Source organism: Zosterops lateralis (assembly GCF_965231275.1).
Source record: "Zosterops lateralis genome assembly, chromosome: 4".
NCBI classification, from domain to species: domain Eukaryota; kingdom Metazoa; phylum Chordata; class Aves; order Passeriformes; family Zosteropidae; genus Zosterops; species Zosterops lateralis.
Window position 1 is genome coordinate 2027107 of NC_139765.1, and position 13615 is coordinate 2040721.

The 13615-nt window shown below is 42.2% G+C and overlaps 1 protein-coding gene across 11 annotated transcripts in view; it reads right to left on the minus strand.

Annotated features, from left to right (window-relative positions):
- The window catches only part of MICAL3 (microtubule associated monooxygenase, calponin and LIM domain containing 3), a 101210-nt gene that overhangs the window by 18814 nt on the left and 68781 nt on the right, over window positions 1–13615 (minus strand). For 9 of the 11 annotated variants that reach the window (XM_083858644.1, XM_083858653.1, XM_083858652.1 and 6 more), the window contains 7 exons: window positions 13265–13405; window positions 12769–12860; window positions 10001–11873; window positions 9009–9103; window positions 5408–5458; window positions 3700–3807; window positions 2923–3016 (listed from right to left, as the gene is read on the minus strand). In XM_083858644.1, coding sequence (XP_083714770.1) covers window positions 2923–3016; window positions 3700–3807; window positions 5408–5458; window positions 9009–9103; window positions 10001–11873; window positions 12769–12860; window positions 13265–13405 — 2454 coding nt within the window. The remainder of the gene's footprint in view (window positions 1–2922; window positions 3017–3699; window positions 3808–5407; window positions 5459–9008; window positions 9104–10000; window positions 11874–12768; window positions 12861–13264; window positions 13406–13615) is intronic. The other 2 variants (XM_083858646.1, XM_083858648.1) reach the window with 2 other exon arrangements.

Below are 13615 nucleotides of genomic sequence, written 5' to 3' on the forward strand. Positions count from 1 at the left end.
AGTGGAAGACCTCTACAAAAGAAAATTTACAATTCTTTACAGACAGGAAAGATGACTAAGATGCAATATGCTACAAGATGATAAACTACATAGAGAAGTAGTTCAGACGGTCTTGTCTGTCTTTTTCCATAATAGAAAAAGAAAAGAATCATTGCAAGTTAAAGAATTCTGTTTCTTCTGTCTGGATTTTTAAGCTGTACAAAACTACGATTAACATTACCCAAAACTTCATATTTAAATGCTGATCAGTAAGTGATTTTTTCTCTCCCTACAGGGAAGGAACCTGAAAATCCTATTCATTACAGAGCCTAATCCATTGTCCCAGTTAATACTGGCTGCTGCCTATGGAAGAACCATTATTTTGATGCTGTACTGCAGTCCTTCTCTATTTACATGGACAAAGTAAGTGCACAGCAGACATATCTCCTAAGTTCCCCTATTTTTCTCCTTGTACAACCTTATAAGGGAGATTTTTTTTTTTTTAGATGGCAACACCACTTTACACATTGCCTTTCCCTTTTTGAACTTTTGTTTTCATGGTTTCATTAAGGAAAGGACTGATCAGAGACAAGGGCATGACTCCACACTTATACAGAGCAATCCTTGCTGAATTCAGTGGTCACTGCTGGGTCACAATGCAGATGACAGAAAAATTATACCTTCCCTCTTGAATAATTAGTGGACATTGCAGGCAGAAATTAACTTTATGGAATGTGATAACCACAGGTCTCAAAAAGAAGGAATTCAGGGGTTTTTTATGGCAAACATATGTAAAATGTCTGGAAAAGAAGAAGTTGATGGGAAACCTTATTATTCCTGAAAGGAGGTTGGAGGAGGTGGGGGATCAGTCTCCTCTCCCAAGTAACAAGCAACACAACAAGAGGAAATGGCCTCAAATTGTGCCAGGGCAGTTTTAGATTGGATACTAGGAAACATTTCTTCATGGAAAGGTTTGTCAAGCCCTCAAACAGGTTGCCCAGGGCAGTGGTGGAGTCTCCACCCTGGAGATATTTAGAAGATGTGTGGATGTGGCATTTTAGGGATATAGTTTAATGGTGGGTTTGGCAGTGTTGGGTTCATTGCTGGACTCGTGATCTTAGAGGTCTTTTCCAGCCTAAATGGTTCTATGGCCAGGCAAGAGGACCTAGAGAGGTAAAGCATGGAATTGATTTATCATCTTGTGTCAACACAGTCAACACAGATTAGAACATGCTTTTTTCCCCCATCCCAACAGAATGTGTTTCTGACTAATCCCCTGAAATAAGGGGAAGAATTTAGGATGGTGAATTCTTTATGTCAGAGTCAAGCTTCTGCAAACATCACATATGACCTGTTGATAGAAATATTTGGCATGAGCAAAGCACACCCAAGAGAATTCCTGAAGGAAAGAGATCCCTTTTGCAAAGCAGGACCCACAGTTTCACAGATCTCCTAGGAAACTCACAAATACACAAGCTCATCTAAGGCTGCTTCCATCTGGGAGAGCTGGGAGTGAGAAGCTATTAATCCAAAAGTTTATTCTGCAGCCTCCTATATGAAATTGTAATTCTTACTCTTGATCATATTCTGTCCTCTCTGAGCATGTTTTAGGCATTCTATGATTCTTCAGTGAAAAAACTCTATAATGACTAATATTCTCTCAGCTGCTAAGATTTCCCACTTGTGCTGGCATGTCTTACATCAAAGTCATTCAGCAGCTCAATAACCAAGATTATTTGGACTTCCAGATGAAAAGAACCATTAGAAACAATGGAGTGGGTTTAGTAAGTGGCAGGCAGAGAACAGAGTGGGGCCACACAGGAACACACAGCATAAGGAAGGAGGCAGCTCTGCAAAGACAGGCGTTTACACACGGCTATTATCTTTTTGATCCCACAAATGAAAAAAGACAGCCTGATCATAAACATATCAAGGTCCTTGAGACTGTTCTTCACACCTGTGTTGCTTTGGCACATCCTTATGGAGCACCAGCCATACCTAATTCTGGCTGAGCAGTAACTGGCAGGAAGTCACAACAGACTTTTCCTCTGGTGCACCCTCACTGCTTAACCAAGCTCCATCTTCAGAAGCATAGATGTGGCTCTTCAAGCAACAAGCAAACATTTTCCAAACATCTGTTCCACTTGTCTGAACTCTGATCCTTGTGATCAGGTACATAATCCTGGCCTTGTCAGGTACACACACACTGCATTTGCCTGTTGGATATTTGACTCCTTGCAAATTGAGGATTATTTTTTTTTCCAAATCATTATAACTACCATCAGCATTATCTGAACCAGGTACTCCTCCACTCGTATGCTTGCCAGATCAGATGATACTAATTTAATTTAATTTCAAGTCCACACAACGTTTGTTTTAACAGCTTGACGTGGATACCTTTCAGTGCACTTGTGCACTTCTGCTCTGCACATCTTTGTCAGAAGTAAGCCAGTGTGCTGGGCTGTGCAGTGAGGAAGATGTTCTGTGATGGTCCCTTGTAAGGACACTACCTTGATAATCCAACACAATAGAGAGAGAAAGCACACACAGTTTCACAGTTATTTCCTTCACATACAAACAGGGTTGTCTTACTGTGACAACTTTGTGTGAATGGCAGCTGGGAAACCCCTGCAATGTTCTAGCTGTAAGATCCAGTAAAATGCAGAAACAGTCAGCCATTAGTAGCAGCTGGAGAATTACCTCCTACACCTCAGGAAAAGGTAAATTATGAACTCAGTCTCTGCCTATAGGGAAGTCCCACAATTAGAAGAAACAGGAAAAACAAGGCCTCAAAAAGAGTAGAAAAGGGAGAATGGATTCACACTGGGCTCAGTCTCTAAGCTATATTGGTCCAATTGCCTCTAAAATCCAAACAGCTAGGGATTACTGCACAAGCACTTGGTAAGAAAACAGGGAAAAACCAGACCAGGTTGTGATGGATACCTGCTTCTCCTCGAAGGGCCTTCTCCACAGCAACTCCTCTCTCCTCGAGTTGCCTCTGCTTCTCTTCCACTTGCTCCAATTGCCGCTGGATAATCTGTTCAGAGAGGAAACCAGTTCTCACCAAACCAATTCTCCTGCTCTGTCTGCAGCACACATCCAGCACTAAGAGACTTCAGTCACATTTGCCTTTTCAAAAACAAGTATTTGTATTCAACAACACTCTGCTTCAACAGCAAGCATCACAGATTCTGGTGACAACACCCTCCCCACCCTGTTGTATCTTAAAATTGCAAACACCTTGATATTCATTTATTTGCTACAACTCCTATCACCTTCCTGAACACTGAACTGCAAGGTGATGCTACTCAGTCAGCTGAGCCCCTGCCTTGAGTTTTTGACTCAAAGATGATGTCAACAATTTTCCAGCAGACTCTCTGGTAATTCCAGGTTAATTTGATAACACATCACCCACCAGCATAACCTGGCAAAGCAATGATAGGTGCAGCTCCATCAGGCATTATCTGAGTATCACTGTGCATGATGCTTCATCCATGCCCAGCTAGAAAGGTGCTATGGGCATGACTTTTCTCACTGTAAAACTCTCATGAAAAGTTTCAGCCATCCTTCACTTCTCTGTGGCGTGACATGAAATTTGAAAGAGGGAACAGGAGCACTGGTGCAGAAAAGAGTTATACACTCTGATACACTCCCAGGAATGTCAGGATCAGGGTGCTTTTGCTATCTGTGTGCCATGACAAGAGGCTTGTGAGACACTACCTGAGCTCTGTGTAACCTCTTTAGCTCCTCTTGCTTGGCTTGTCTGCGGGCAGCTTTCTGCACTCGCCGCGTCAGCTTGGCGTTCAGCTCCTCCTCTGTGTAGGCCCTCTGAAGGAAGGAAAAACAGCAGCACATCTTATTTACATGCTCAGAGATATGGGGGCAGGGATGACCATTTTCTCTTCCAAAAATCTCAGAAGGGAGGTGTTCTGTCTTTGCCATGGCTGTGTCAAAAGTCAAGCTTCTGTAGGCAAAGGTGTTCACGGTGCAGTGAGCAACAATTTCAGGATCAAATCAGGAGTGAAGGAGCATTTAAGCCAGCTGCAAAGCTGTGACTTTATATGATATCCCACCCCTGCCTTTCACTGCTGTATGAAACCTCTTCCCAAAGATCAAGCCAGTTTTTATTCTCAGTGATTTTCATTTCTCAATAAATTTAGCCAAATGGATTTAGATAAATCAATGAGTACCATATAGAGGGTTCATCTCAATAGGGGTCCCCTTGATTTCATTTTAAAAGAGGGTAAAGGCTTGTCACAGTTACAGCAGTGTAAGCTAAGAAATTACTATAGACTAATGTAAAATATTGCACTACCAGAAGCCATCCAAAAATGTTTATGTTTCTAGAAAAAAAGGAAAAGCTATGTTTATAGAAATAGAAGGGTATTTCCTCTTCTTTTCTGTCAGTGAAACTACTTTAAGAATATCTTTCTAATATAACTGAAATTTGGTTTAGGCTCTTACCAGATATACTATTTGGATATATCATAGCCTAGAAAGGCTTTCTCTCAAAGAGTTTTAAGAGTGTCAAAAAAACCTTGACAGCTGCACTAAGTAAACTACAGTGAAGAAAAAGCCTCTTTTCTCATGTACATGTATTTATGTAAGCTTTAAGGGACTGCTGTAAACATGTGTCTTCCACTTCTGGAAAGTGGACAGTCAACTTCAAAAAGAGAATTTAATGTCAGACCACCCTGAAATTTGCTTGATCTAGTTATTGCACTGCCACATTGGTCAGCCTACCTCTGTTGATGGTTCTCAGTGAACAGAATTTAAGGTAGGATCACAGCTTAATTTAAAATCCTTCAGGTAGGTCATTGGCAAGCACCTCTGTTAAAGCTTCAAAAAGCTCAAACTTTGCTCTTTCCTTTTTTAAAACACAAATCCACAATGGTACTCAAATTAGAAGGTAAAGTGACACAGCACAACACCTTTCTATCCGGTGTAACACTGTTGTGACTGCAAAGACAAGAGAAGAATTTCAGAAAGCAGCACCTTCTGCCTTGATTTTACTTGATAAAGAGTTTCCCAAGATTTGAGCTAACTCAGCTATTTTGAAAGCTGCTGATTAAAGTGTGACGATCCACCTGAACTCACATTCAAAGTATTCAAAAAGAAGAATATGCAAACATATCTAAGTGCCTCAAAAACCAATTTGCTCTGAAGCTCACAGACCATCCACATCACTGTACAAAGTGGTGCACTGATAAATGCATGCATTCCCACCAGACATTTCGGAGCTTTAATGCATTTTTGGGAGACATCCTCGACACAGAATTTGCTGCCCATGTCTGCTAACATCTCAGGCATGCACAGTCAGTGTTGATGTTAGTGCACATGTGGTGCTGAGCTAGGGATTCAATGGGTTAATTGATGGGGAGGACATGCAATGCAACAATGACCAACTAGGTGGGAATGGAGACACTACCTTTGACGAGTATGATCTCTTGAATGCCAAGGCGTGTGGTACATAGATCGACTTTAAAGGGGGAATGGTAAAGGGAGAAAAATAAAAAATAAAAAAAAACAAAAAACGCACAAAATGAAGCAAAATCAGTTCAACATTGAAAACAGATGCACAGTAATAAAACAAAGTGGTTTTTTTTACATGAAACGAATTTGTGCAAATGCTGAACGTGTCCCAGCCTGAGGAAGCACAATAGAACTTCTGGCCACAAAATCAAGTTTGTAGCACCTTCCTGCAGGCAATTGGTTTTGGCAGCCTCCTTGAAGATTTTCCTCCTTGGAAATACCCTGTATGAGTATGAAATTCTGGCTTAAGATTTGGAATAATGGCTAATTTTTTGGAACATACTTGGTTTGAACTGACTCAGCCAACCATGTCACACAACTCTCCATTTGCATTCTGATTTGCAGTCTCTCCTAGGAGTTGTGTTTATTCCATAGTTTTACATTATCTCTATTTCATAGAAATTATAATTGACATTTAACCAACATCATAAATCTTATTCACTGCTTCCTGAACCAGATGGGCTCAGAGTGGGTTATGTGTCCTGCAGTAATGGAACTTCCTTGTCTAAAAGGAGAGCCTCCAAAGATCTTGAGGAGTTAAAATTGGAGGGGGAAAGGAGCAGGAAAAGGAGGGGGAAATCACTATTTAGTCTAGCCAAGGGCACTCTACACTACCCTGTATCCAAATATAAGGCAAGTAAAGCACTAAGATTTATTTGTAAAAATCTTAGTAATAGTAGATTTGTAGATCTAAGTAAAGCACTTAGATTTATTTACAAAGAAGAGAAGTAAATTCCCCTTCATGTCACCAAGTCCAGAAGGCATTGTGCCACTCTGGGCGAACAGACAGCATTTTGCACTCTCACATTGAATTAACTAAAACCAGTCACAAATGAGAAGCCAGAGACCAACACCAGCATGTTTGCAGGCTCCAGGAAAAAGCAAGCTACCTGTGGTGATGAACACCTGAGCACAACATCACAAATGTACAGGAACAATGACAAACACACACATGGTGACAACACACCTACAAACACAACACCCACAGGGTGCTCCCGTTAGGAATCCTTCACAAGATGCTTCTCTTGAAAAGACACCACATTAAACAACACTGAATTAATTCACTGCTGATCACAAAGAACAGGCTAAACAGAGCAGGCTGTTTGGGAAGCAAGCTCACTACATTACCAAAAAAAGCAGCATGAATAGGATTTTGGTTTGGAGAAGGGGTTCACATAAAAGTTAAGTAGCACACAGTAAGTCAGCTCTTACCCATAAAAAGTAGCAGGTAGGTTATAACTTAAAAAATAAAACTCCCACCCCAAACCAGTAAAAAAACCCAGCTTGGTCAGACTTGAAGTTTGGTTAAACTTCTTTTGACAGGAAGGCAAGGATATACATGTTTGCATGTATATTCTACATCCTTGGATAGGATGCAACAAAATGAAGCAAGTCAAGTTTTCAGATGCATACCCTCTAAATAAATACATTCTCAAAACTATTCTTAAGAAAACAGGCAGGTGCTGAGTAAATGAATTCTTTATGCAAACTTCAGCAACAGCAAATGAGTGAAAAAGAGACACTACCACCACACCCTTGGCAGAGCTGGTGAGGTATTTTCAGTATGAGGATTCCAGGCCTCTGCCACTGTCACCTACCAACCCTTCCTGTGCTTAGAGATGTGATCTTTCTTCCTGCAAAAGCCATTTGAAATCTAAGTGGCCCAGCATAGAAAAAAAAAAAAAAGACTATTAAGGCAGACCAAAACCTCTGTAACTCTTATCTGAACCCCAGGTATTGGGTGTCTGTCCTCTGCTGGCCCCAGGTACCTCATTCTTCTGCATCTCTTGGAAAATGCAGAATTTCTCATGAAACGCCTTGAGGGCATGCAAGGGGGAATGGAAGGGGGAGAGAAAAAAGGGAATAAAATAAAAACAAAATAATCTTCCTCTCAGATGAGATCTAGACCAACTAGGGAGAGAGATTAAAAAAGAGATAAGTAAATACAGAAAATTCCTATTTAGTATACCAATGTCTTCCACCAGCCTTAAATTCAATCATCAGCTATTCTAGTTCATTCTACTATATATACTGAGAGAGCATTTCATATGACACTTCAATTTGCAGTATTTCCACACCTTTGCCATCTCAGCCAAGGATCAATTTGGCATCAGAGACTGATTTGTGCATGTGGGATGACAGGTTTGAGACAGGAGACAAAGGCCACTGTGCCTGTGACATTTCCCTCCCAGAGGCTCTTTTCTTCTTGAGCTTTTCTAACACCAGGAAAGAACAGTGGGAACACAGTTTGCATTTTGGTGTACCAGAAGAGCCTTAGTGTTCTGTGGGGTCAATAAATTTCTACATAGTCCTTCCAAACCTTGCCAATTCTGTCTAGCAGAGCTTAGAGATTCTTGGGACTGAAAGCAGAATTCTTCATTACTATGATCAATCAGTTCCTTAAATTATTCCCTTCTTTTTGCATTAATAGTGACATTCTAAAATTGAATCAAATAATTTAAAAAAAAAAGCTTTGAAACTTTGCTTTCACCATACGTTTTCCACATATAAATGTGTGCAATTAAATTAAATCCTAATAGTAGATCCTTAGGCCAGTAGGGAGGGTGCACAGCAAGCTCCCTACCCTGGACCTCAGCAGAGCAGACTTTGGTTTCTTCATGGATCTGCTTAGTGGAGTGCCATGGGATAAAGGCCTGGAGAGAGGAAGGGCCCAGGAAAGCTGGTTAACATTCAAGGATTGCCTCCTCCAACCTCAGAAGCAAGGCATCCCAATAATGAGGAAGTCAGGGAAAACTGCTGGGAGGGATGTGTGGATAAACAAGGGGCTCCTGGACAAATTCAAATAGAAAAAGGAAATCTACAGAGGGTAGAAGCAAGGGCAGGTAGCCTGGGAGGAATACAGAGAAATTCTCCATGGCTCTCTCCAGAAGGAAACTGGAAACCTGGTTATCCAGGATATGGAAAAGGCTGAGGTATTCTAACTTTGCCTTGATTTTCACCAGCAAGTGGCTCCAGCCACACCATCCCAGTCACAGAAGGGATTGGGAGAATGAAGAACTGCCCATGTAGGAGAAAGTCACATTTGAGAACATCTAAGGCACCTACAGGTGCACAATTTCTGAGGGAACAGGCAGAGAAAGGGCCTAAGCCACTTGTCCATCATATTTGAGAAGCTGTGGCAGTCTGGTGGAGTTCCCACTGACTAGAAAATGCAAAACAAAATCCCATTTTTAAAAAGTGGGAAAAGGAATACCCAGGAGACTACAGGCCAGTCTGTCTCCTTTTTAGTGCCCAGTAATGGCACAGTGAGATAATGGATCCTTCTTCTAATAACAGTAGAGAGCAGCTTGTAATCATGAAAAAAAGTGGAACCACCTTTTTTAGATAGGCCAGTCAGCCGACTCACAGGAAAACCTGCTCTGTAGGAGAAGGAGTAGCAACAACAACATTTATCATCTAAGTTTCTGATGTGACTCTCTGAATCTGTGACCTGAGTGGTGCCAGATCCACCTAAAATGCATTTCCCACCTACATACCTCTCGTTTGGATTTCTGGGAGGAGCGTTCCAGAATATCATCACTGGAGAGGTCGGAGTCCTCTGAGAAACTCAGGTGTTGACGGAGCTGTAAATCTGTGAAGTTGGCAATAAAAAGGGCAAGTTAAAAAAGTGGTAATAATCCTTTCTGTAAATTCTTCAGAGCCCAGTTGTAGGTTGTTTGAGTGAGCACCAAAAATACTCAGTCCTTTTATGTCAGTGTCAGTTGTTTTGCCTGGAGGGATCAAAGAAACCGCACTCCACAAAATGACCAGCATGAGTTTGAGCTGTGCTAAGAGAGCATCACTTTCTTCAAATGCTGTTAGAAATAATGGTCTGGCTCTCTTTTTGTGCTGTATCAATGCTCTTAGGACACATACAGCACTTGGAATGACAGCAGCTGGCTCTATTTTGGCTGTTTATACAACGCCAGAGAAATGTAACATGTTTGCTTTCAATCACATCTATGGGTAACTACTTTACTGCATCCCAAATTGTCATTAAACATCTCTGCCTGCAACTGGTGGGCATGAGAAAGATTTACAGGAGGCTGCCAAATCCTTCCTTCAGAGATCAGCAGACAGCCACCAGATTCCTGAGAACAGGAACAACAGCATTTCTGCAGTCTTCAGCTTCCATGGAGCCAGGTGGAAAGAAAGAAAAGAGATCGGCCAAAGAAAAGATAAAGATCAGATTTAAAGGAGGGATGGAATGTCACAAATTCCAACAATTAATGCTTATTTCTCAAATCTAAGATAAAACACATAAAACAGATGTACCTTGTACATATTGAGAGTTAAGCTTTTAGTTAGGGTTCCATTTTTTTTCCAGTGGATTCTGTCAATATGCAGACACACAAATCTAGTCCCTAGCACTTACCCCAGTCTGCCCATCAGCACAGCAGCTGAATGACAGAGCAAACCAAAACTACTTTCACGGATACCTTGGAAAAATAGGAAAAGGGCACAGTGCAGAGGCACTTATCTGTTATACCTGCAGCTGTGATCAGTGGAGAGGGTTTGTGCTTGCCAGAATCCACAGTGGCATTACTTGAGGGAGTACTTGGGCAGGATTTCTCATCAGCCTTTTTCTTCTTGTCTTTCTTATAGCCAGAGAAAACAGACTTCCATAACGACCTAGGCTTTGTTGCTTCCTCTGTCCCACCACTAGATTTGTCAGAAAGTCTGCTATCATTTTTGGATTTCTTCTCCTTTTTGTTCTTACGAGGGGAGAAGAGGGAACTCCTTTTCTTACTCTTCCCACTGGAGCCTTCTGAAGAGCTGACAGACCCTTCAGGTCCAGCCATATCAGCAGGAGGAGTGAAGTACTTCTCAGCAGAATTATGTTTTCGTACGGATCCCTCTGCTAATCTCAAGGCCAAATGCTTTGGAGACTCATAAAACAACTCTTTGGTCTTCAAGGGCATGGAAGATGCTTTTCGTGCCCTTGTGGCCCCAACAGTAACAGCAGTAGGCACCTCCATGTCCTTCATCTTACACAAATGTTTAGCCATGGCATCACGTAGTGCTGGGCTCTTGACAGACTTCTCCCTGGCTCTCATTCTTTCCTCAGCGAGCTCCTTGGCCTCTGCAGAAATGTCAGGGAGCACTCTCTTCTTCTGGTGCAGCCCTCCTTCCATTGAGGGTGGGCCACCGTTTTCTTTGACCAAAGGCAAGAGATGTGCTTTCTCTGGCCTTGGCCTGCTGGTAGGAGGTGTGAAGAACTTCTCTTGGAGGCTTGAGTCCTCTGTCCTGTCATCATAAGTGTCTTCTACATCGTCAGCAAATGGGATTTCATCCACGCTCTCCGCGAACGACTTCCGCACGTCCTCTCTCCTGGCTGGGGGAGACTCCTTGGCAGGAGTGGCTGGCTCCTGGTGTCGTGGAGCAGGAGGAGTTGATGCTGGTGTTGGAGGTGACCTGGCTTCAAGCTCGTTCTGCCACAGTGCCTGGTACCTCTTCCTGCGCAGCGTGGCCGGCTCCTCGTTCTGGGGCGGCGGCGGGGGCGGGCTCGACGGGGGAGTCAGCATGGTGGAGTCAGAGGTGTTGAAGCTCTGGCTCGCCATAGTTCTCATGTTAGATGAACTCTCCTGAAGGCCAAGCCCAGAGCTGCTGGAGACATCTCCCCTTACTTCATTGGGAATCTTCAGCTCTTTTTCTGATGGAGATTTCGGAGTGAGCAGAGAAATCTGCTCGTTTTCTAATTTGGATAATCCCTGTCTTCTTGGGGCAGGCTGGGGTTTCACGGGATGGATCCTTTCGTCCCCTGAAATGTTCCTGCTATTGAAAGTCTTCTGAGGAGTTGCCTCTAGAGCAGACACAGTGAAGCTGCTCTCTGAGCGTCTGTTTCTGTCCACAGGGGTGAGCCCTAAGCTCCTCCTGATTTCAGCACTCTTCATCCAGAACTCTTCCACAAGGCTGCTCCGTTTCAGGGCTTCTTCTGCAGTAGTAGGGCTCCCCAGTTTTTCCACCTCACCATCCTGGCCCCTAAGGGCCAATTTGGCTAAAGGAGTAGATGTTAAGGCTGGGGCAGGTTGGAAACACACTGGAGGCTCCACCGGGGATGGAATGGATGTTTCAGCAGAAGGCAAAGGCTGGGAACAGATAGGCATTTGAGCAGATGCTGGGGTTGAGGCCAGTGCTGGTGTTCCTGGCTGAGACTCTGCCAGTGGTGGGGCTGCAATGGCTTCTGGTGATGCAACTGGCTGGGACAACACTGGAGATGGTGGCACCAAAGGGCTCTTCGCTTTCCTGTCTTTGGGAATTTCATCCTTTGGTCTTTCCTCAAGAATGAAAGGCTCAGGAAAAAAGCGTGGCTCTGGGGATTTTATTGCACGGCAAACTTCAGCCAGGGGATCTTCTACATCCTACAGAAAAATGAAAAAGGGGAATATTAATAATCACTGAGCACACAAGACTACTATTCCTTTTTTTTTTTTTTTTTTTTTTTTTGCTTTTAACAAAGCTAGAAATAAGGAAACCATCCAAGTATCAAAAATACTAATTTAATGTCCTAAACTCTGCTAAACAATAACTGTGTCTGATAGAATCATTTGCCATCAAAAGAACAAACTTTATTTTAATAGAAAGTGAATGTTGTCAGCAAACCACACTCAGCCCACTGTAAAAGCAAACTGGCCTATGCCAAAACTCTCCAAGACAATATTTCAGCAATTCCTTTAAGAAAAAACAACAACAAAACATTTGGAAGGGAAAATTTGAATTGAACATTTTAAGGGTCATGTACTTCCAGCTCTCACACACTGCAGTACATTTGCAACATGACACCATGACAGTACATCACTGACATGCCTCACTTCTTTAAGCTGAACTATGTTGAACTCTGGAACAAGGAGGCACTGCTTTGGCTCCTACTGTAATTTTCAATTGCAACTGTACAGAATCTGCTTTTGATAGATAAAAGACAGCCAGACCAGGCTAAACAGGAAACACCTTACCTATGGCTCCTCACATTTATATCACATACACCTGCTGTTAACTGCTCACTGAAATTAAAATAACCTGTGTAATGCTGCCTGGGGCTTTGTGATAGGACTTGTGTGGCTGTGATACAGACACTACACTCTGAAGATAGGAAAGAAAGATAGTGTACATGATATTTTAAGCCTAAATGAAATTAGATTTCAAGATCAACATAAATATTAGAGACAGGAACGAAGGGGAGCCCACTGCTGTCAGTCCTCATTAGTTTTATTGAGCTACAGGTGCTATGTAGAAAATGTCAAAGACTCCCTTTCTTACCTCTGCTTGTTTTGCTTTGGGACTAGCAGCTGGAGACAGAGGAAGAACACTGTCATGGGAGGGCTGGATAGGGATGGATGGCTTGCATGGATCTAAGGAAAGGAAAAATGTTCCAAAAACACATAAGCTATTAATATTCTACCTTTTTTTTAAACGTTACACACAGCAAGTAGTGACAAATTTCTTGGCTTTTTACAAATTTTAGATTGGACATCTGGAAAACAACAAGCATTTTTAAATGTCCAAAACGGTACAAGCTTCTTTAATGTAACAACTTCTACAAGAACAGGCAGTTAGAAGGGTTCTCACATTTACAAAGCTGTAATTAATGGATTCAGAACATTCTTCTCAAAATGTTAATGCAAGTGCAGACCTTGCTCCTGAGAGTAGTGAGATGGTTCAAACCCAAGAGACTCTCCTCTCCTAAATCCCATAACTGTATAGACTACCTCAAATGCAATTAACATCATTCAAGCATTGAACAGAGAGTGATTACCTTCTGTCACACTGCCAGAAGCACTTTCTGCTTCTTCTTCTTCTTCTTCATCTTCTTCATCCTCAGAGACTTTTGGTCCTGGCTCTTCCACACCACCCTGACGTAAGCGAAATTCCGCTTCTGCATCCGATGCGATGTCTTCTAGTCATGGGTAGAAAAAACCAAGAGAACTTGGATCCAAGTCCATCAGGACTTCATATTTTTTATTCACATGGTGCTAACCACTTTAATCATTTGAACACTTCAATGTTCACTCCTTTTTTGGTATGATAATTAGTCATTTAAGCAAGTAAATGTAAGCAGTAAATGATTGGACTGTTAGTACAAAGAGTTAAATCAGGAACTGCCTTA